Source organism: Rhinatrema bivittatum, chromosome 3 (genome assembly GCF_901001135.1).
Source record: "Rhinatrema bivittatum chromosome 3, aRhiBiv1.1, whole genome shotgun sequence".
In the NCBI taxonomy this organism is placed as follows: domain Eukaryota; kingdom Metazoa; phylum Chordata; class Amphibia; order Gymnophiona; family Rhinatrematidae; genus Rhinatrema; species Rhinatrema bivittatum.
In genome coordinates this window covers 488,474,964-488,499,939 of record NC_042617.1, presented here as the reverse complement: position 1 = coordinate 488,499,939, position 24,976 = coordinate 488,474,964, and the positions used below count along the sequence as shown (strand labels likewise).

At 45.9% G+C, this 24,976-nt stretch overlaps 1 protein-coding gene across 3 annotated transcripts in view; it reads right to left on the bottom strand.

The window, feature by feature from the left end:
- CLIC5 (chloride intracellular channel 5) overlaps positions 1-24,976 on the bottom strand; it is a 277,757-nt gene that overhangs the window by 189,997 nt on the left and 62,784 nt on the right. Inside the window, exon 1 of one of the 3 annotated variants that reach the window (XM_029596074.1) lies at positions 12,273-12,784. The exons of the other annotated variants lie outside the window; for them this stretch is intronic. Coding sequence (XP_029451934.1) covers positions 12,273-12,605 — 333 coding nt within the window. The 5' untranslated portion in view covers positions 12,606-12,784. Of the gene's footprint in view, positions 1-12,272; positions 12,785-24,976 lie in introns of those variants that run through there. 3 annotated transcript variants of the gene reach the window in all.

The following is a 24,976-nucleotide window of genomic DNA, read 5'->3' as shown; positions in this document are numbered from 1 at the left end:
GCAGCTGTGTAGCGTGACACTGATGATGAGTGGGACAAAGAACGCAGGACACAGGTCTGGGTTCAAAACAATAAAGTTTTCCGATTTCTTCGAAAAGCAATCAAATTCAAGGTGAAATAGTTGGCTTTACAGATGAGTGTCCTTTTCCTCTCTGTGTACATGCTGGTGACTCAGGTTCCTGGGGATTCCTAACTCTCTGGGAATGAGAGCTTCGTGGTCCCTTACTCCGGAAGGATCCTATCCTGCAAGGGGAATCCCCTTAAAGGTTTTCACAGTCCTACCTGAGTTCCAGCAGTCTGCTCCTGTGTCCCAGGAGGCAGATCCTGCGGAGGGTCTTCACTTCTGCTCTTCTTCCTCCTTAGTTGTTTTATTGAGCCTCTCAGAAGAAAAGGCCTTGAGTGACAGATCAGGCACACTGCCCAGTCTTCATATGCTCACTGTCACTGTCACTGCAGTTCTTCTCTGGTTCTTCAGTGGCCTGGCCTCTAGATCCAGGGGGTGACCTTCACCAGGGGTACCAGGCTACAACCCAGCATAAAAATCCTTAAAAGTAGTCAAAAATTCTAAAGTCTCTTTCTATAACTGGAGGAGTACCCAACCTGGTAGGGAGTGCACAGGAAGAAGTATCCCCAAAAAGATACTGAGTGAGGGCTGCAGAATTCACGTAAAAAAAACCCACTCAAAAAGAACTCATTTCTCCTCCATATCTCAACTCAAATGCCACACAGTTATAAGCTGCCTCTGGAGAAGGAGGTGAAAAGTGGTATTCCCTCTAGCTGGTGAATATCTACAAAGGACCTGGTGACATCTAGTGGCCAACCCATGGGGTGTGCCACATTATGTTCTTCTTATGATCCAGAAAACCGTAAATTAAAAAATAAATAAATAAACAACCCCAAAATCACACAGAAACATAGAATATGATGGCAATTAAGGACTCAGGGTCTTCCTAGGCTGCCTAAGTCCATCCCTACTACTGTATGATAAACCCCAATTAATCTTTGGGTTTCTTCTTACTTCTTCATAACCAGAAATCCTTTGTGCTTGTCCCAGATGGTTTTGAATTCTGTCCCTATTTCTGTGTCCAAGCCATTTCATGTGTAACAATGTATGTATCTGAAAATGTATCCCCCGCCCTTGGGCACATTACCATTAAGACCTGGGTAACTCATAGTTTCAGCGAGTGGTGTAGTGAAATGTGGTAATTAAGGGAAGCACATTTCATATACATCCCCTCCTTTTGAGGGAGCTGGAGTGGCCGTCCCCCTAGGAGGTAATGAATGAGGTTCTCTCCTGAGAGCTCTGGGGGCAGTGCAGCTTGGTTTATGAGTTAGGAGGAAGTTGGAGCTTAGTCATTCTTTTGTTTTTTAGGCCTACCCTTAGGCTCAGGTACTTCCTGCCTAAGGTCCCTGGGCAAGGTCAGATAGCTGCCTTATAGTCCACTCCTTGGCTACTTGGTGGGCTTTTGTATTGTTTTGGGGATTTTTGGACATTACTTTGTAAGAAGACTGTGAAACCCCAGGGTGTTTGGCTCAGGACGTGGTCTTGGGGAAACCTTTTCTTGGAGGGCCCTGGGTAGGGCAGACGTGATTCCCCATGACCTTTTCAGGGAGCAGAGGAATTGAGGTGCCCCGCTGCAGCATCCTTTAATGTTTTGAATCAGTTTGGGCAAAGAACATTTTATTTTTGGAAGAACTGGGAGGAACAGAGTTACTCCTGGGGGAATTCTGCATTAGCTGCTGTCCCAGGGAAGCCTGTGCCGGCAGTCAGCCGGCGCACGCAAACTACTTCTGCTCCAAGGGAGCAGTGAGTAGTAAAACAAAAAAACCATAAGTTGCTGGGACGCGTTTAGGCGGTGGGGAGGAGAGGGGAAGAGGGAGGGAGAGAATCTATCTGTGTTCTGCTTGTGTGACTGAGGCTTTAGTTATTCTGCTAGCATGTAGTTTCTGTGTAGGGATTTACAACAACCTGGCTTTAATCTGTTTTCCTAATAGGAGGTGTATTGGTATTTAGGGCCTGATGTCATTTTTGCAGTATGACTTTTCCATAGATTAAGTGCTGGCAATTATGATATAGAAGGCTTACTATATTGGAATTATAGTTCAGTTTATTCCTGGCTTTCTGAGGGCCAAATCCACACCCAGTGCACTTTACCATGGGCCTAATACCATATGGGATCCAGTAAACCGCCTTGATCACTACGAGAAAGGTAGTTTATTAAGTCTATTAAATTATTATTATTATTGAAAGTGTGGGGGGGGGGGGTTTTGCAGTGTATGCCTATATAATATATATGTTGTTGTAAGTGATATTTTTATTTCAGAAGATTGTACTTTGTCTATTTTCCACATGCAATCTGCCTTTTTAGGTTGGGGAAGTTAATAAATTTTAAAATGGAAAAGAATGCACAAGTTTTAATTATGTGGGGAGGGGAGAGAAGAGGGAATGAAAGGCTATAAGGTTTGTCTAGGGCATCTAATACCCTTGTATCAGCCCTCAGAGAAAATGTGTCACACACACAGACTCCCACCATTCACCAACCTCTCACAATCCCAGGGAGCAGATCCTGGAAAAGCAAGCAATAGGGAATGGAGGAGTCTTATTTCTAGACCCAGGGGGTGAGGCGGCCTTTGGCCACCCCACCCCATTAAACATTTCTCTGGCACCCCCTACTGCCGACGCCTTGGTCTGACCCAGTATGGCATTTTCTTATGACAAAAAAATAACAGGCCCAAAAACTGAGTGGTTGGAGCAGTGGGCTGCAAGGGAAGCCAAGGTTCAAATCCTATTGCCATTCCTTGTAACCTTGGGCAAGTCACTTCACCCTCCATTGCCTTCCCCCTGCCCTGGCCCTCGGTGATTTCACCTGCAGCGAGCCATGGGGGGGGCTGCCATTTCATCCTTCACCTCAGGCAAAAGATTGCCTTGAGCCGCCTCGGGGACACCAGTAGAGAACGTGATACTTGTCCATTATGGGTCAGGTAACTCAGACACCATATTCCCCTTTGATTATTACTGCATGCAGCACATCATGCTTAATAATCTTGGTGGTTTTGGGGATGGAAACATTCACAGGCATGTGGCAATGTACAAGCAATTGCATTTATTGGTGCAATATGGAATATCCTCATTTGGTTCCGGAGAGGCTGTGCTATCTTGGCAGCAATATGTTACAGCACTATCTGGCTTACTGAGCTGTTGAACAAGAGCAACTAGTGTTATAGACAGCATTAAGGGTTTGAGATATGGCCACAGCTGGGTTAGTGGGGAGCCCATGGCAAGCAAGGGGTCACTACCGTGGGGCTAGTGGCAGGGTTGACCACACCCTAAAGATACACAGCAAGTGCTATGTTGAAAGCTGGGTAGGCAGAGTGTACCAAGCAGATATATCTGCCACCACGTGGCATGGGTGGATGAGAGTGTAGACAAGTTGACTATCAAGCCTTTGGTTTTGATGGCCGGGATTGGCCTGCTCACCACCTCAAAAGCTATGTTGTAGCTTGAATAAATGAGCCCTCCTCTTGCTATGGACTATGGCATCATTATACTGCAGAGATATTACATTGGTAAGCAATGATAGAATAATCAGGATCATCAGAGGCGCGAGGCTTTGATGGCTATGCGTCCTCAATGACAGAAAATTGCATTAAGGATCAGCAGAGGGACAGGGCTTTGACAGTCCGGCATCCCCAATGGCAGAATACTGCATTAGCAGGATACGTACTAAGCATATACAAACTACAACTCAGGTGAGGATATGATCATCCTATAGCAGATTACAGAATATGACTAATGGTTAATTTGGTTATGTAATTGGTTAGAGAATAAGTTTTGTTTGAATTGTTTATGTAATTTTGGCCTTTGCTGTGGCCATATCCATTCAATAAAGATCTTCATTTTGAATAATGTCTTGCCGAGGGCTTCATTCATAGCTTAAGTGACTATAATTGGGGAAGGGTTGAGGGTGATAGAAAGGGGTGGGGATGAAAAATACTTGGGGAGGCAAGTATGCACCTGACATGGTTGTGACTGTTGCCATTCCAACCAGCTTGGGTTTTAAGATCATCAGTATCAGACAGACTATGTCTGCCTATACTCAAAGAGGTACGACTGAACATCCCAGTATAAGAACATAAGAACATAAGAAATTGCTATACTGGGTCAGACCAAGGGTCCATCAAGCCCAGCATCCTGTTTCCAACAGAGGCCAAACCAGGCCACAAGAACCTGGCAATTACCCAAACACCAAGAAGATCCCATGCTACTGATGCAATTAATAGCAGTGGCTATTCCCTAAGTAAACTTGATTAATAGCCGTTAATGGACTTCTCCTCCAATAACTTATCCAAACCTTTTTTAAACCCAGTTACACTAACTGCATTAACCACATCCTCTGGCAACAACTTCCAGAGTTTAATTGTACGTTGAGTGAAAAAGAATTTTCTCCAATTAGTTTTAAATGTGCTACATGCTAACTTCATGGATTGCCCCCTAGTTCTTCTATTATCCGGAAGAGTAAATAACCGATTCACATTTACCCATTCTAGACCTCTCATGATTTTAAAGACCTCTGTTTTAGTCACCATGCCCTTCCTAATAATGCCTAACATTCTGTTTGCTTTTTTGACTGCCACAGCACATTGAACTGACGATTTCAAAGTATTATTCACTATGACGCCTAGATCTCTTTCCTGGGCAGTAGCTCCTAATATGGAACCTACCAATATGTAACTACTGCATGGGTTATTTTTCCCTATATGCATCACCTTGCACTTATCCACATTAAATTTCATCTGCCATTTAAATGCCCAATTTTGAAGTCTCACAACGTCCTCCTGCAATTTATCACAATCCGCTTGTGATTTAACTACTCTGAATAATTTTGAAGCATCTGCAAATTTGATTACCTCCTCGTCGTATTCCTTTCCAGAACATTTATAAATATATTGAAATGCTTTGCCGTTGGTGGTCCATTAGGAGACAGAAGGTGGCTAAGGCACTGCTTTTTAGTCAGGCATTGGCAGGAATTTGATCTTGATGGGTGTTTAATGCAATGACCTGGGCTGATGGCTTTGCAATTTTCCCTGCAATGTATTCCTGTCAGATGTAAAGCAATTGAGAAACTGTAGGTTTAGTGCTTTAATTTATTTCAATTTTTCCATTCTACCCAATTCAAATCCAATTTGTTCTAAGTGGATTACAATATTAACCATTAGATATCAGAATAAAAACAACAAGACAGATCAAGACAGAAACGCCAAAACATCATTATTAAGCATCCAATTCATTAGAAAGCAGAATCAGCAACCAGTGGCTAGGGAAACAGAACAGCATAATCATCATATGGTAGCAAAAGTCTGTTCAAAAAGGAGTGCTTTAGCTTTTTTCCTGAAGATTATATGAACAGGCTCCTCTAGGATGGAAAGAGGGAAGAAGTTCTATAACACAGGGCCAGCGCCGGGGGAAGCTCCGGTTGTGGGTCTCCTGGAGGGGTGTGCATTCGTTTGCAACATATTGGCAATCCGCAACGTATATGCCACATTCTTTGTATTCGTGGGGGTCACGAAGTGTATGGTGAACCCCCACGAATACAAGGTATCACTAACAAATAAACCTTCACCCTCCTGACCCCCCCCCAAGACTTGCCAAAAGTCCCTGGTGATCCAGCAGGGGTCCTGGAGCGATCTCCTGCACTCAGGCTGTCGGCTGTTGGTATTCAAAATGGCGCCGAAAGCCTTTGCCCTTACTATGTCAAGGGCTACCGGTGCCATTGGTCGGTCCCTGTCACATGGTAGGAGCAATGGACGGCCAGTGCCATCTTGTGCTCCTACCATGTGACAGGGGCCGACCAATGGCACTGGTAGCCCCTGTGACATAGTAAGGGCAAAGGTTATTGGTGCCATTTTGAATACTGGCACATGACGGTCCGAGTACAGGATATGGCTCCAGGACTCCCGCTGGACCACCAGGGACTTTTGGAAAGTCTTGGGGGAGGGGGGGTTGTAGTTAATTAAATTTAAAGGGTTGGGATGGGTTTGTTTTTTTGGGAAACAAATACATATGTAACTAATGAACGGATCGGGGTCCCCTGAGAATGGATGCAACGGGTTTGGGTCCTGACGCATACAAATACTGAATGGGATGAATCCGTCCCTGCTGCAAATCTCTAGTCTCCTGTAATCATACACCTTTGAAAGAGCGGACATCCAATAACAGTTTATCAGCAGAATGCAGTGAGCAAGTAGAGGTATAGGCCTGGATTTTCTAAGTTCGCAGACCTTAGAAAATCCGGCGGTAACGGGGGGGCAGGGTGGCGAAGCGGGGGGGTTGGCCTGCGAAAGCCAAATAACTATACCATAAAAGGTATATTTATTCAATGCGAAACTGATGGCAATAAGGAATCTTACCTTTCGCCGTCAGCGAACTCATCGCGGAGTCCGCCCCAAGGCTGCCCCGACTCCTCCTCTTCCGGTCTGGACTCCGCCCCGATTTAGCTATCACACGCAAAAAGGGACACTCGTGCAAAAAGTCCCTTTTCGCGTGCGAAAGCTTTCGAAAATGACCCCCATAATTCTTTGCGAGATTGGCAATATTTGTATTATTGTGGGGTTGTTATTGTCTGTCCTTTGTTATTGTTCTGTATTTTTGTCCATCATTATTGTATTTTATGTTTTTAATTATAGTAAACAATTGGGGACCTTTGTTTTCAGTTTTATTTTATTTTTCCTAGAAATTGCATTGTTATAACCAAAAAAAAACAAAAACTCAGTGGAAAAATGAGTTATAACTCAGAAGAAAAATCAATAGTGGAAGGAGGGGAGATCCAAGATGGCGCGCTAGAGAGTAGGTGTGTCGCGTCTCTCTCCTCACTTACCTCATTTCGATTTCCAAATGCCTCACTCGGGGCGTAAGTGGAGGGCCTGCCAAAGGCTGAATTCGGAAGCCTTGTCAACGGACCAGAAACAAGGACCGATGGACATTACGCACATTACGAGATGGAATGGAGAGCCGGGGGAGGAATCACCGGAGGAACGCCAAGGAGAGGCGTTGGCAGCTGGCGTCCTCCATGATTCAATAACATCGCTATCACCGGCTGAAAGGACTGCCCCTGAGAACCCGACGGTGAGTAGAACTGCCAACCTGACCCGGATGGAATTGTTCCCGGATGACACCAGGGAGGGGGTCTTGCGAAGGTCGGAGGAAGAGCCAGCCAGAGCGATTCAACCAGGAGCCCTCGGGTCCAAAGGTGGAGAACCACATGAAGGAGAATTGCGGTCTCTGGAGGAGCTGGTTTCATGGCACAGCGGAGGAGTCTTAGAGGAAGGAGATTTGCAGGAATGTGAACCAAAATTAACACCTCTGGTAAGACCTGAAGCATTTACATTGGAGGCAATCTGGCTAGCTATTGAGGCGCTGAATAAAAATATGACTGTACAGATCAGCCCAATAGTAAAGAAAGTTACAAAAGCAAGTAAATAAATTAAAAGAGAAGCAAACTGAAGCTAAACATGAAATAGATGTATTGAAGTTGGAGACGGGAGATATGAAAAAACTAAACTAAGAACTAAAGAACTAAAGACTTGCCATACTGGGTCAGACCAAGGGTCCATCAAGCCCAGCATCCTGTTTCCAACAGTGGCCAATCCAAGTCACAAGTACCTGGCAAGTACCCAAACATTAGATAGATCACAAGCTACAATTGCTTAATTAATTAAAAGCAGTTTATGGATTTTTCCTCTAGGAACTTATCTAAACCTTTTTTAAACCCAGTTACACTAACTGCTGTAACCACATCTTCTGGCAATGAATTCCAGAGCTTAACTTTGCACTGAGTGAAAAAGAATTGACTTCAATTTGTTTTAAATGAGTTACTTGCTAACTTCATGGGGTTCCCCTGATCCTTCTATTATTTGAGAGAGTAAATAACCAATTTACATTAATGTGTTCAAGTCTTTTCATGATTTTGTAGACCTCTATCATATCCCCCCCTCAGTCGTTTCTTCTCCAAACTGAACAGGCCTACCTGTTGTCAAAATTTGGTAAAAGACAATTTATATTTCCTAAGAAAATTGGAAAATCTGGAAAATAATCAGCGGAATAAAAACCTAAGAGTAATTAATTTCCCTAAGAAATTAACGGTTTCACCGAATGAGATGTGGCTAAAGTTTTCTGTAGAAGTTTTAAAAGTACCACAAGCCACATTACCTCCTTTATCAAAGATCTATTATCTCCCTTCTAAAGAAAAAGATTCCTATAGAAGGTGGAGAAATGCAACAGCTATCACCACTGAATATTTCTGAGATTCTGGAAACATCCATTGAAGAAGTGGCCCAACCATCTACATTTATAATATCTTTTTTATTGGATTCCGATCGTGATTGGGTCCTTAGAACATATTTCAGAAATCAACAGCAAATGTTTCTTGGTATGAATGTTCAAATATTTCCGGACTTAGCCAAGGAAACACAACTAAGGAGGAAGCAGTTCCCTGAACCGAGAACAAGAGTATTACAGCTTGGAGCAATATTCTTCCTCAAGTTTCCTTGCAAGTGTGTCATCAAATTTAAAGATTTGACATATAGTTTTTTTCCAGCCTGAATAGTTGTGTAAATTTCTTACTGATAAATTACCTACTGAAAAGGAAGCCAGCCCTAGTCTAGAGACTGTAACCTAAATATGTGAATTTCTGTTCTTTAGAAAAGTAGCTATTTCATCCCTAGTGCTTTCATAAACAGTGATATCTGTTTCTTGTTCTATTTCCTTTTTAAAGATGTCTTTTGGGTAGGGTCTCCCCACATAATTGGGGACTATGGGAATCATGACATTAAGTATTACTTTGCACGGTATGATTGGTGGATCATTTGTTGTCATAATTATGTTTTTCTTTCAATTGTATACATTTGTATCATTGAAAAATGCTCAATAAATAGAAAATTTTAAAAAATGAAGAAAAATCAATGATGTTATTTTTCTTATAACATTGATATTCCCAGGAAAAATAAAATAAAAACTGAAAATGAAGATGCCTATTCATAATTCAGTATGAGCATTGTTTTCTTTGGATCAGCAGGTAATAAATGCACACAGAAAAATAATAAATACAAGAATCCTAAACTAAATAAAATGAAAGGTTCCATTCAAAACAAATGCATGGCAAAAAAGTTGCTTCTCTCTGAATCCACTGGGAGCCCCTGAAATTTTCTGTAAAATTTGGCATGGATAGGATACAAAAGAGATATGGAGGACTGGATTTACTCAAAGGCATCCCTAAGGTACAGTAGGAGCAGGAGGTCCTTCCACACTCCTAGACTGTGAGCTTTCCACCTCTGACAATAAGCCTAGCCCCTCCAAATATGTGTAACAAGCCAAAAAATAAAGAACCAAAGCGCTTATTTTGTCAATCAAATCGTATACAACCAAAAAAAACAAGTATACTAAAGTGTGAACCATATCTTCAATGTGCTGTCATCATCCTGCACGTGCTGACGTCATCACGTGCAGGAAAGCGTGGGCTTTTTTAAAGGGCTAAGGCGTCCAGGGTTCTTCTGTTCCGAGTTGCTGAATAAACTTCAGAGACATTCGTGTCCATTGGAAAGCATCTGCCGTGACAATGTTTACATAAATTACTCCTGAGGAAGCGATTTTCATCGCGAAACACCGGCCGATGTCGGGTGTCATTGTTTGACATTTCGGGGCATATGATGCATATTATTTCTAAACGGGACTTAGAAGGCATTTGCAGTTACACCTAGCTGGTATATACAAAAATAGTTGATTTACCACCACGCCGCAAATGACGAGTAGTCTGGACGGCAAGTGAATTCACTGCCGTTGTCTGGCTTGCTGATGCGGTTATAAATTCAAAGTAACAAAATACAATATATTTTTTGAAATTTTGTTTGATGACAGCACATTGAAGATACGGTTCACACTTTAGTATACTTGTTTTTTTGGTTGTATACCCTCCAAATATGTGCCATGAATGGCCCATGATGAAAGGGGTACCTACCTCTTCTTATATCCAGGCAGCCATCAATATTCAATATCTGTAACAGCACCTCGTGGCACCCGACCCCCTTAAAGGCACATGGGCAAGCCAACAGCTGTTCTGTTTTACAGTGCTCTGAGTGCCACTGGCCCATTGCTCCCTACCCGTTTGAGGGCACAAGTCTGACATGAGAACAATGCTCAGCCTGAGCAGCACCTGGGAGAAACTACTGCCAGGACTGAGGAGGAGGCGCACTCTTTCTCCCTGACAACCCCAGGCAGCTGCCTATTCTGCTTAATGAGAAAATCAGGCCTGTATAGTGGTAAATAATTTCTCTTGTGCCTTCAGTTCAGGAGCTGCAGTCTTAGGCTAACTGAGGTGCTTTTAGTATTATTCATTTCATGAACAGCTCCCATAACACTGACCTACCTGATTAGCTGTTTTGGGACATGTACAGTAGGAGTGGAAAGCATTTTAGCAGACCCTTGGATCAGGATAAGCAATACATAAAATCCTGCATTAACATATTGAGAGGAAACAGACTGATGCAGGCAGGTGATCTGAAGTGAAGTCACCAAATAATTTCACAAGGCTGGAGAAATGAAAGATTTTACACCTGCCCCAAACTTTGTTCAAGGCACCAATTTCATGTCACACTTTTCCTAATCATCTTCGGTTGGGGGGAGGAGATAAGGAGGGAGGCACTGTATTTGTTTTGCTTAGTTTGGGGGGTTGCAGTAACCTAGAAACCTGTCTGTAGAGATGCCCCAGTTTTATAAGTTATTTCAGTGATTACAGAGAAGAAATCTAAAGAGCATTTCTGATCACCACTTTAGGTGGGAAAGAAACAAGTGGCAGAACTCCAGTAAAGCTACTTTCAGGAGTCCAAGAGAGAGGAGCAGCAGCCAAGTGACAGAAAGGAGAAATGATTTATGAAGCAGTGGGTAGAACCATCAGGAGGGAAACCTGTTCAAAGTAACATCGCTAACATCAGCACCAAGCAGTAAGGGGTTTCCGGTGATAAGAGCCAAATTAACAGGGTCATTTATCAACTCGCATTATGGCGTTTTTGCATGCAAAAAATGCCTTAACGCATGTGAAAAGCACCATAACGCATGGTGCGATGCAAATTTTTAAATGGGGGAGGGATTGGGGAGGAGTTAGGGCGCAAATTATGTAAAAGTGAGTTGGAACCCATAATGCATGAATAGCGTTAAGCTGTATGATGTCATGCAATATGGCCATAATGCAAATTGGAGGGAGAGATTCTGGGGGTGGCACCATAGCCCACCTAGTAACTCGAGGTGAGGTTTAGGTAGTAGTGTAGGGGGTTAGGGGCCACTTTTACATGCAGAGTGAGACGTACGAACAGAACAGTGCACTCTTGTGAAGATTTGATGTCTTTCGGAGTGAGAAAACTCACACAATGATGAGATTTGTACAATGTTCTCTCAACCTAACTTGATGTTACCCAGGTAGTCTCTCTCTCGCCCCCTCCCATGGTGAAATGAGCAGTTATGTAGGTATTACCGCAAAGTGGAAAAAAGTGCATTAATACCTATGTGAAGTGCCAATAAATAGGCTATTAACATAAAACACACCCCTTTTCCTATTGCATGCGAAATTTTGATAAATCTAGCGGACAATGTAACTTTTATAAATAAATAAACTACTGTAAACCGATTTGATATGCTCGCATGAAAATTCGGTATATAAGAATTATTAAATACATACATAAATAGGCCTAAGACAGGTTGCAAATGGACTGGATATTAACCACAAACCATTTGCAGCTCAGCTCGCCTCGGATAAATCCCAGCCACGGCTGCTTATCTTGAACCTCCACATTCATCCAGTTCTCTGACCTTTTAGACCTAATTCAAATGCAGACGACTTCTTGTAAATCCGCACTACCATTCCAAGTATGGACAGTGTCACGCTATCTTCAGATACTTTCAGTAACTGAAATCCGCAGATATCTAAACTAACCCAAGCAAATCCAGTCACAAATTCAAGCCAGGTCAACCCGGCTCCAAACGAGGTCAGAAGAGGTTTTCCATGCCTCTCACACTTCATAATAAAGATTTCTGATCACTTTTCCATTTTTAAAGATTTCTTTTTTTTTTTTACTTTTTCTTTCTTACATTTCATTGCTTTCGGATATTTTGTCGTGCCCGTTCCCCTTTGCACCCCATGTGAGCTCCTGAGCTGGACTGAGAACAGCTGCAAGCTGCAGTAATCCGAGGCACAGAAAGGCACAAATCATCAGCCCCTCCGCACTCACCTTGACGTAGAGCCAGACGAGCGGCTCCCCAGCCCGGGAGTTGTCATTCTCCCGCAGGTTGTTGTTGTTGTTGCCGCTGCTGCTGCTGCTGTTGGCCGAGGAGAGGCTGAAGCCTGTGGGGGAGGAAGGGGAGCCGAGGCCCCGGAATAGCCCGTGCCCGCCGGCCGGGCCATCTTCGGGCCGGGGACTCAGCGGGAGGCCATCCCCCTCCTCCTCGCTCGGGCTCTCCCGCCCGCTCAGCTCCAGGCTCTCAGGGGTGGAGGCAGGGGAGGCAGCGTCGGGGAGCTCGTACAGGCGCTCCCGGGGCTGCACGGTGGCGTACAGGTTATCCATGGCCAGGAGGCTGCTGCTGCTGCCTCTCACGGAGCTGAGAAGTGGGGAACCGCGGACAATACAACAACTTTTATAAATACAGAAAGGGCAGGGCTCTGGCAATGATTCACCAAAGAACTTTGATCAGCCAAACTCCCTTGATCTGTGCCCTCAGAGCTGTGAGGAGCGCCCTCCCCGGTGCCCTGCCTGCTGCTGACTGCATGCAAAGCGCCCTCCCCAGTCCCCACACACACACACAGCTGGGACGGAAAACGAGGAGGAAGCCGCCTCTCAGCTGTCACTGCCCTGAGGCAGTGCTTCCCTTCACGTTAGAAGCACTGCGCCTCCTAAAATGTGCACAAACCTACACAAACTAAAGAGCATTGTTCTCTTTCTCTCCCTCTCTTATTAGACACACACACCCACACCTTCTTTCCTTCGGAAAATAGGATAAAAATTTACTGAAAGCATTCTCACCCTGATGAAACAGTTACCAACAAAAACCCTGCAGTTGGTGGTTGGTGAAACAGATAAGTATGGGAAAATAAGTCTTGCTGGGCAGACTAGATGAGCCGATTGGTCTTTTTCTGCCATCATTTCTATGTTTATATGTAAATATGGGAAATATCTGCAGCTTGCTGGAGGTTTTTATAAGTGTCAGCTGCATCTGTATAGCAACCATACAAGCAGGCCGATACAGTAAAAGTCATGCACTCGCCCGCTCTCCCGGCGCGCGCACAGGCCACTCTCCTGGGGATGCAATTCAGGAGGGTGGCCTATGCAAATTAGGACCCGTGGTAAAAAGAAGCGCTAGGGACACTAGCGCGTCCTTAGCGCCTCTTCTTGGACAGGAGCGGCGGCTGTCAGCGAGTTTGACAGCCGACGCTCAATTTTGCCGGCATTGGTTCTCACACCTGCTGACAGCCACGGGTTCAGAAAACGGATGCCGGCAAAATTGAGTGACCGGTTTTCAACCTGCGAACCGCGGGACGATTTTAAATTTTTATTTTTTTTTAACTTTTTTTTTAACTTTCGGGACCTCCGACTTAATATCGCCATGATATTAAGTCAGATGTGTTGCGGCCCCGACCGCCTCTCCCACGATCGGGGTCGTGGCCACTTACCTCCGCTCCAGACCGCGGAAGAAAACGCCGGCTTTCTGGCCTGTTAGGCCGCATGGCTGCGGCGTCTCCACGTGGGAGATGCCGCCGAGCCCATCTCTGACTCCGCCCTCCTGTGTTGCTACGCGCGCGTGCGCGAAAACGGGGCATTTAAAGGTCCAGCACCAGGAAGTGCTGGACAGCCTCCTGGATGACATCAGATGCCGGCAGAGTATATAAGGCCGGTGTCTGACTCAGGAACTTCGCCTTGCAACGAGGTCCCTCCTTGGAGAGTCTAGTTGCCGTCCTGTTCCTGGTTCCTGCTGGTCTTGTCATCCTGGTTCCTGGTGTTCCTGTGCCTGTTCCAGCTCCAGCTCCAGCTGTTCCTTCATCTGCTGATCTCTTGGTTCCTGACTCCGGTTTGCTCCTGACGTTCCCTGTTCGCCGCCTGCTTTGACCTTTGGATCTTCTTCTCATCTCGTCTGCTTCTGCCTAGTAAGTCCCAGCCATCCAGATCCCTACGGGCTCCTTCTGGGGGGATCTAGGATTCTCTGGGTGATGCCCTCTCCGATTTCCCTGCCTGAGATTGCCTAAGTCATAGCGGTCCAGATCCCTACGGGCTCCTCCTGGGGGGATCTAGGATCTCCAGGGTGAAGCCGTCGCCAGCTCTTCTGCTTGATTCCGCCTCTCGGCCTGTCCTAAATAACTTCCTTTTCACCAGGCCGGTCCAAGGGTCCACCTCATCCCGTAACCGCAACAGTTTGCAAGGCCATGGACCTGGCGGAAGCGCCTGGCCTGCAAGCCATCCCCGGGATAGCTCAACGACTGCAGCAGCAGCAACACTGCCTTGAAGTCCTCGCTGCCACCGTCGAGCGTCTGGCCAGCCGGCTTGAAGCGGAGACTCCTGAACCACCGTCAGCACCGCCTCCAGCTCCGGCTATGAATGTAACGACGCTCACTTAGCTTCCCGCCCCGACACGCTATGCGGGAGACGCCAAGGCCTGCCGTGGTTTCTTAAACCAATGTTACGTCCGGTTCACCTTGCTGCCTGCTCAATTCCCATCGGACTCAGTGAAGGTAGCTTACATCTTCTCTCTACTCGATGGGAGAGCGCTTGATTGGGCCTCCCCCATGTGGGAACGCCAAGATCCCTTACTGCACAACCTCGAGCAGTTCGTCCTTAACTTCCGACAAGCCTTCGATGAACCTGCTCGCCAGTCTTCAGCTACGTCTGACTTGTTGCAGTTAAAGCAGGGATCCCGATCTTTGGCGGACTATGCCATCGAATTCCGCACCCTTGCCATGGAGGTGGGTTGGCGCGAGGATTGTTTAAGAGGTATCTTTCTGGAAGGACTGGCAAGTCGTATTAAGGATGAATTGGCTGCCAGGGACATTCCCGATGATCTAAACGACCTTATAGACGTGGCTGGCCGGATTGACCGAAGGCTTCAGCAACGGGCTAAAGAAGGGCGCCCGCCATGCCGGCCCCTAGCTCTTGCCCCAGCGTTCTCCAGACCTATGGCTCCAACGGCCATGCCAAGAACACCCTCCGCAGGTTCCTCCTCCGACGAGCCTAAGCAAATTGGTCGCGCCCCACTGACTGCTGAGGAAAGAAGGAAACGTCGCACGCTAGGGTTATGCCTTTACTGTGGTGACAAGGGGCATTTCCTAGCACAGTGCAAGGAGCGTCCGGAAAACGCTTGAGCCTAGGAAGTACCGGGGAGCTACTCCTAGGTTGTGCCAGCTCTGCTCCTCAATGTACAGTCCCAGTGACCATTAAATACACCGGAGGGTATTTTCATACGTTGGCTTTCATAGACTCAGGAGCAGAGGGGAACTTCATCGTAGCGGACTTGGTGCACCAATTATGTCTGTCTACTGTACCAAGATGCCCTCCGTTACGTGTCACGTCCATTCGAGGCACCATGCTTCCAGGTACCATATCGGAATCCACAACACCACTGACGCTCCAAACAGGAGTACTCCATTCCGAAGAAATATCTTTTTTAGTGTTGGAAAAAGCCGTGCACCCCATGGTGCTAGGTCTACCCTGGCTACAGCAACATTCTCCAGTAATCAAGTGGGATACTCTCCAACTTGCGCAGTGGAGCCCCTTCTGTTTCTCTCATTGCATCAAGAGTCCTGGCAAATAGACAATTTAAGGTAAAAATTAACAACAAAGAATCTCATCCCGTCCCATCCAACCAGGGGGTCCCTCAAGGTTCTTCACTCTCCCCAACCCTTTTTAATATTTACCTCTTACCTCTCTGTCGACTACTTTCTAAACTAAATCTAACCCATTACCTTTACGCGGATGACATCCAAATACTCATCCCAATCACCGAATCTATACACAAAACCCTGATTCATTGGAACAATTGTTTGCAACAAATCAATCATCTTCTTGCTAGCCTTAATCTTATTCTTAACAACAACAAAACCGAGATCCTAATTATCAATCAGGACATCAACAACAAGTTGCTAAACCCAGCTAACCCACTCACTGCAACCATTCCTTTACTAAATAATTCACCACAGGTACGAGACCTAGGCGTCATTCTAGACAATCAGCTTAACCTTAAAAAATTTGTTAGCACCACCACTAAAGACTGTTTCTACAAGCTACAAGTCCTGAGAAAGCTGAAACCTCTTCTTCATTTCAATGATTTCCGGTTGGTTCTTCAAGCCATTATATTATCAAAAATCGACTATTGCAATTCGCTTCTCTTCGGCCTCCCAATCTCATCCTTGAAACCCCTCCAAATGTTACAAAACTCGGCAGCTAGAATTCTTACAAATATGAATAAAAGAGATCACATCACCCCCATTCTCAAACTCCTCCATTGGCTTCCAATCAAGCAAAGGATTCTTTATAAAGTGCTCACAGTAATTCACAAATCAATTCACAATATTTCCCCACTTCAGTTAAGCACCCAACTACGTCATCACTCTTCAGCTAGACCTATCAGAGGAGCTTACAAAGGCACTCTACATGTTCCCTCAACAAAATCCTCGCTCCAGAAACGTTCCATATCTACTGCTGGCCCCATTCAATGGAACGCGCTCCCACCAGATATCCGTCTAGAGATCTGCCACGCCACTTTCAAAAAGAAACTTAAAACCTGGCTCTTTAAAAAAGCCTTTACAGGACCATAAGCACTTTTTTTTTTCCCCTACAACCAGCAAGAGTTCCTCATCATATCATTCTCCAGGATCTACTTGACTCTTTATCCATTCTCTTGCTGCAAGTCTCACGTGACATCTACTGTTTTGCTTTTATGTTTTTGGTTTTATTTATACTGCTCTATGAGATTTGTTAGCCAATTTGTTTACATTACAATGTTTATTCTGATCTAGTTTACCCTTTTCCAAGTTCCACATCCTTGTTTTATGTAATGCCTATTGGCAAAAATTTATGTTCAGTTTCAATGTAAACCGATGTGATTTGTATTTCATACAGGAACACCGGTATATAAAATCTAAAAATAAAATAAATAAAAAGAGTCCACAGCCGCCTCAAGTATCCTTGCTCAGCACTTCGGTACTACCGCCCGCACCTTACAGAGACTTCGCCGAGGTATTCTCCAAGGAAAAAGCGGAGATTCTTCCTCGACACTGACCTTTTGACTGTGCTATAGACTTGCTGCCAGGTACCACACCTCCTCGTGGCCGAGTATACCCATTATCCCTACTGGAGACCCGAGCGATGTCGGAGTACATCACGGAGAACCTAGCCAAGGGGTTCATCCGCCCCTCTCGCTCGCCTGCCGGAGCGGGGTTCTTCTTCATGGGGAAAAAGGATGGGTCACTTAGACCATGTATAGACTATCGAGGATTAAATGCCATCACAAAAAGGGACCGCTACCCACTTCCGTTGATCCCAGAGCTCCTAGATAGACTACAAGGAGCCAAACTCTTTACAAAACTCGACCTAAGAGGAGCTTACAACTTAGTACGCATCCGCCCGGGAGATGAATGGAAGACTGCCTTTAACACCAGGGATGGGCACTATGAATATCTGGTAATGCTGAATTCATACGTCATAGTGTATCTAGATGATGTGCTAATCTACTCTAAAGATTTGGAATCTCACCGACAGCATGTCAGGCAAGTGTTACAAGTCCTAAAGGATAACCACTTGTATGCTAAACTTGAAAAATGCATGTTCGAGTGTGAGTCTCTACCGTTCTTAGGTTACATAGTGTCATCTACCAGATTCCATATGGATCCGGAGAAGGTATCTGCAATCACCAGATGGCCTCACCCCACGGGAATAAAAGCCTTACAGAGATTCCTGGGATTTGCCAACTTCTATAGACATTTTATTCCCCATTATTCACGTAGAGTGGCACCCCTCACCGCTCTGACCCGTAAGGGGGCGGACGCTAAAGTGTAGCCAGACACGGCCATCCAGGCCTTTGAGGATCTAAAACGAGCCTTCGTAACAGACACTTGCTTGCATCACCCAGACCCGCTACGCCCCTTTGTGGTTGAATTCGATGCCTCTAACCTCGCAGTAGGAGCTATACTCAGTCAATATTCGCAATCAGGATGGTTGCTTCCATGTTCATATTACTCGAAGAAGTTCTCAACCGCTGAATGCAATTACAGTATTGGCGACAAGGAGCTCCTAGCCATCAAACTGGCCTTTGAGGAGTGGAGGCAATGGCTAGAAGGGGCAGCTCATCCCATAACAGTTTAAACAGACCACAAGAACCTCGAGTTTCTATCTCAAGCACAGCGGTTGAATCCAAGTCAAGCCAGATGGTCGCTCTTTTTCAGCCGTTTTGATTTCACCCTCCAGTATCGACCAGCTTCAAAGAATGTCCAAGCCAACGCATTATCTCAGACCTCGGTCTTAGACAAGGACGAGGATCATCCTCAATACATCCTAGATCCTGCCAAGGTTCGCCTGGTAGCTGTTACAGTCGAGTCCCAAGAAAGGACTGTGGTCCCTAGACGCCTACGAGAGAGGGTGTTACGCTGGGCTCACGACTCGCTAACCGGTGGGCATGCCGGCCAGGACCAGACATTAGAATTATTGAATCGATACTATTGGTGGCCTAATCTGCGACGGGACGTCCGAACCTATGTAAGTTCCTGCCTCACGAGTGCCAAACAGAAACCTAAGATCGGATCTCCCTGGGGTCTATTGCAGTCACTTCCAGTTCCCACAGAGCCCTGGACCCACATAGCCACGGACTTTGTGGTGGATCTACCAACATCTATGGGGAAGACCGTGATCTGGGTCACAGTAGACCGCTTCTCCAAAATGGCTCACTTTGTGCCGTTACCCAAGCTACCATCTGCTCCAGAACTAGTACTACTGTTCGCCCAACACATCTTCCGTATCCACGGACTCCCTCAGGACATAGTGTCAGATCGGGGGCCGCAATTTACGGCCCGATATTGGAAGGCCCTATGTAAGAGCTTTGGGGTCCAGCTCAGTTTCTCCACAGCATTCCATCCCCAAAGCAATGGCCAATCGGAGCGAATGAATTGCTCTCTGAAAACATTTCTCCGGACATTCGTGAATGAGAGACAAGACAATTGGACGGAGTTTCTTCCCTGGGCTGAGTTTTCTTATAATAACCAAATCCATGCTGCAACGGGGAGCTCTCCATTTCAAACCGTCTACGGAAAACAGCTTAAACCTCCTCTGCCCCTATCTATACCAGTTTCTTCACCGGCAGTGCAGTTGTCCGCACAACAACTTCGGGGTCTTTGGAAATCCATTCAGAGCAAACTCACTTCTGCTGCCAAGACTGCAAAGGGATATGCAGACCAGCACTGTCGACCTGCATCAGCGTTCCGTCCAGGAGACCGCGTCTGGCTCAGCACGAAGAACATCCATCTAAAGCTGCCTTCTAGAAAATTGGCACCCAAGTTTTGTGGGCCTTTTCGTGTAGCAGAAAGAATTGGAATGGTGTCCTATCGACTACGACTGCCATCCACTTTGCAAATTCACAATGTTTTCCATGTCTCCCTCCTTAAACCAGTGATTCTCTCCCATTTTCACCGCAAACCACCAGAAGATGCAGCAGCGCCTACGGCTGAGGATCCTACATTCCAAGTGTGGGAGGTTGTTGACATAGGCTTTTTCAATCATCGATGGGAGTACCTGTTAGCCTGGGAGGGCTGCGGAGATGAAGACAACACCTGGGAACCTGCCCGCAACATTTTAGATAAGTCACTCCTCCGACAATTCCATCTAGATCATCCTGGAAAACCCGGCCCTTTAAAGAGGGGGCGTAAAGGGGGGTACTGTTGCGGCCCTGACCGCCTCTCCCACGATCGGGGTCGTGGCCACTTACCTCCGCTCCGGACCGCGGAAGAAAACGCCAGCTTCCTGGCCTGTTAGGCCGTATGGCTGCGGCTTCTCCACGTGGGAGACGCCGCCGAGCCCGTCTCCGACTCCGCCCCCCCCCCCCCCCCCGCGTTGCTATGCGCGTGCATGAGAACGGGGCATTTAAAGGTCCAGCACCCGGAAGTGCTGGACAGCCTCCTGGATGACGACAGACGCCGGCAGAGTATATAAGGCCGGTGTCTAACTCAGGAACTTCGCCTTGCAACGAGGTCCCTCCTTGGAGAGTCTAGTTGCCGTCCTGTTCCTGGTTCCTGCTGGTCTTGTCGTCCTGGTTCCTGGTGTTCCTGTGCCTGTTCCAGCTCCAGCTCCAGCTGTTCCTTCGTCTGCTGATCTCTTGGTTCCTGACTCCGGTTTGCTCCTGACGTTCCCTGTTCGCCGCCTGCCTTGACCTTTGGATCTTCTTCTCATCTCGTCTGCTTCCGCCTAGTAAGTCCCAGCCGTCCAGATCCCTACGAGCTCCTCCTGGGGGGATCTAGGATCTCCAGGGTGAAGCCACCGCCAGCTCTTCTGCTTGATTCCGCCTCCCGGCCTGTCCTAAAGAACTTCCTTTTCACCAGGCTGGTCCAAGGGTCCACCTCATCCCGCAACCGCAACAGGATGGTGTACTGAAAAGCAGTTTTTACTGCTTTTCTGTGCACTTTCCCAGTGCCGGCAGAAATTAACGCCTACCTTTGGGTAGGCACTAATCTCTGAAAGTAAAATGTGGGGCTTGGCTGCACATTTTACTTTCTGAATCACGCGGAAATAACTAATAGGGCCATCAACATGCATTTGCATGTTACGGGCACTATTACTTTCGGGGGGGGTTGGACGTTCATTTTCGACGCACTATTACCCCTTACTGAATAAGGGGTAAAGCTAGCGCGTTGAAAACGCGTGTCCAAACGCAGGTTAACAGTGTGCTCCACTGGAGTGCACTGTACTGTATCGGCCTGGAAAGAGAGATATACTGAGACAAAAAGGAGACAGAAGCATAAAGCACAGATGGAAAGAAAGAAGAGAGCAGCTGAGAACTATGGAGTTGTGAATAGTACAATTTCTATTTGATAATTATTTTCATAGAAAGTCCATAAAATTCACAGTAATATTCATGCCTGCTTTCATGGTAAAACTTCTACATAAAATACGGGAAAACATAGTGAAACTCACCAGTTCTAGAGCATTTTCCTAAATTCAAAACATTAAACATTATTCATAATAAAAGGGATTTGTGAAAGAAGCCAAACAGGCAAAGTTTGCTGTTTTGGCACCAGTTTCAACAAAAAAAGTTGAAAAAATAGACATTTTCTACAATATATTTTTTGTGTTGAGGGTGGCGGTAAAAATAAAGAGGTAGATATTCAGAAGTTATCCAGCTAGGAAAGTTAGCTAGATAAACATATCCGGCTGACTGAGATGGGATTCTCAGTGACAGGGCTGTGCCACTGAACATACCCAAATAACTGAGAAAGATAAGTTTATCCAGCTAACTTTAGACCTGCTCACTCTCCTGTGCCACAATTCAGAAAAAAAAAAATTATTCAAATTATTTAAATTATTCAAATTAGGGCTCGCGGTAAAAAGAGGCGCTAGGGACACTAGCACATCCCTAGCGCCGCTTTTTGGACAGGAGCGGCGGCTGTCAGTGGGTTTCACAGCCGACGCTCAATTTTGCCGGTGTCGGTTCTCAAACCCACTGACAGCCACGGGTTCGGAAACCGGACGCCGGCAAAATTGAGCATCCGGTTTTCAACCCGCGGGCCAATTTTACTTTTTGATTATTTTTAACTTATGGGACCTCTGACTTAATATCGCCATGATATTAAGTGGGAGGGTGTACAGAAAAGCATGTTGTGGGCGCTATTAGTTTCAGGGGGGCTGGACGCGCGTTTTCAACACTCTATTACCCCTTACTGAATAAGGGGTAAAGCTAGCGCGTCGAAAAGGCGCGTCCAAATGCGGGTTAACAGTGCGCGCCAACGGAGTGCACTGTACTGTATCGGCCTGTTAGCTGTGTAAGTGTGAATATTGCCACTTATCTGTTTCCGGCTAATGTAGCCAGATAAGTAGCCATGCCCCAGAATGCCCCATCCCACCCACCACTTAGAAGGATAATTATTTAGCCAAATAAATAATTATCCAGCTAAGTAGCAGCCACTGAATGTGGCCGGATGTTCAGATGCTGTCTCATCTATCCGGCTAAGAAGCACTGAATATCAACTTCCAAATACCTAGTTTTCTATGTTCAGTATGAATATTTTCCAGCATCTCTAGTGAAAGCAGGCATGCTATAACGGGAGCTGGCTGCACGAATTGCATGGACGTATGGTGAGGAATGGTATCACCTCCATGAACTGATGCTAATCGTTGCACAATAGTGTATCTGGCTAAAACAATCTTATTTTCTCTCGGGTGGATTTTAAAAGCCCTGCTCGCGTAAATCCGCCCGGATTTACGTGAGCAGGGCCCTTGCGCGCCGGCACGCCTATTTTGCATAGGCCGCCGGCACGTGCAGAGCCCCGGGACGCGCGTAAGTCCTGGGGTTTTTTGAAGGGGGCGTGTCGGGGCGGGGCCGAAAGACACGGCGTTTCGGGGGCGGGACCGGGGGCGTGGTGCCGGCCCGGGGGCGTGGTCCAGGCCTTCGGACCAGCCTCCGGGTTGGATGACGGTGCGCCAGCAGTCTGCTGGCGTGCGTAGATTTACGTCTGCTTCTAGCAGGCGTAAATCTACGGGGTTTAGATAGGGCCGGTGGGGGGGGGGTTAGGTAGGGGAAGGGAGGGGAAGGTGAGGGGAGGGCGAAAGAAAGTTCCCTCCGAGGCCGCTCCGATTTCGGAGCGGCCTCAGAGGGAACGGAGGCAGGCTGCGCGGCTCGGCGCACGCAGGCTGCCCAAAATCAGCAGCCTTGCGCGCGCTGATCCAGGATTTTATAAGATACGCGCGGCTATGCACGTATCTTATAAAATCCAGCGTACTTTTGTTTGCGCCTGCTGCGCGAACAAAAGTACGCGATCGCGCTTTTTAAAAAAATCTACCCCTCTGTGTTTGCAAATCAATTGCAAAAAGATAATAGAAGATATTTGAAATACCATTTAAAAAGTGGGCAGAGAGAGAAAGGGAAAGGTGTGTTTAGAATAGTTAACCAAGCATAAGAAAAGAAGGGGTAAGCAATGGCATCCCAGTATAGATAAAGAAAAGACAGAAAAGATTGGGGAGAGGGGAGGGCACTAAAAGTGACTGCCCTGGGACTGTTTTTTTCTAGGCAGTTCTAAAACATGCACTACAGATTCCACCTGCTTTGATGCGGTGTAAATGAAGTCCCTTTTTAACCCCTGATTGTTACCTTCTTGCCACAGGAACCACTTATGGCACACACCTTTGCTTATTCTGCTGCAAGGTGTTAAATCTTAATTTAAACATAAAATAGCTAAATAAATAAAACACAAAACTGAAGCAGGACTTCAGTGTCAGTAGATGCACAGCAGGCATTCCATGTACCTTGAATTTGTGAGCTTGCCAAAGGCACAATGGAGATCTTTAATAGCCAGCGTGGGGTTTTCTGTTTGCTGTAACAATTACAAAGAGAGCATGGCTTTTAAAATAATAAAATAACGCATAAGCCTTACAAAGGGAACAACAGGTGAGTGCACTGAATTCCATCGTGAGTCTTTCAGCTGCATATATAAATAATACATATTATATAACGCCTCAATGAAATAAAATACATATTTTATTTGTCTACAGACTCTATTCTTAATGTACCTCCAGGTAATTTTCTTGTATTGAGCATTCAGGGTTTTGTCCTTTAGAAAGTCACTTCTCATTAGGTTTCCAGCTGAAGTAAGTCCAGGATTTTATGCTCCCTTAAATTTTCAAATTTCCATCCAGATGGCGAGGCATGATATTCAAGTGTGATGGGCAAACCCTGAAGAGAGTGTACTGTAGTTGAATGGTCTGCAAACCATTGTAATTCCTCCCGGGCCTCTCCTATGGCAAGGGGGCTCAGACTCAATAACAAGGCTTTTCAATCCAGCTGGGTTCTCTGATGGGGGAAGGGTTTATCTTCAGGGCCTTAAGCGTACACAGACTATTTGAGTCTTCTCAATAAATATATGCATGTATTCCCTAGAGGAAAGGCGAGATAGGGGAGATATGATAGAGACATTTAAATATCTCAAAGGTTTCCATGCACAGGAGTCTATCCTCTTACAATGGAAAGGAGGCTCTAGAACAGGGGTGGGCAGTTCCGGTCCTCGAGGGCCACAAACCAGTCTCGTTTTCAGGATATCCCTAATGAATATGCATGAGAGAGATTTGCATGCACTTTGCCTCAGTTGTATGCAACTCTATGTCATGCATATTCATTGGGATATCCTAAAACCTCGACAGGTTTGTGGCCCTCGAGGACTGGAATTGCCCACCCCTGCTCTAGAATGAGGGGTCATGGGATGAGGAGATAGGGGGTAGACTCAGGAGTAATCTTAGGAAATATTTCTTTACAGAGAGAATAGTGGATGCATGGAATGGCCTCCCAGTGAAGGTAGTGGAGATAAAAACAGTATCTGAATTCAAGAAAGCTTGGGATAAATACAAGGGCTCTTGGAGGGAGTGATGGCAAATGTAAGGCTATATAAATCGGACGGCTGGGCAGACTGTGGTCTTTTTATGTTTCTAAATACTCCTCACATGGGTATGGTGTCCCAGTAACCAAACTTTACTGAGTTACTTCATCAATTAAAACTTCACATCTGGTTTAATTTTTTGCAGAATAAATTGGAAAAAAAAGCAATTTTTTTTAACCAAAATATGGGACTTTCCCTCCAAATATAGAAACTGGTTACTCTAGCAAGGGCTTTAGATATTACAGTTTTAGAACAGAAAACATAGTCCCAAGAGCAGAGGAGTTGGGTGGGTGTGATCCTCTCTCTATTTGCTTGCTTGCTATCTCT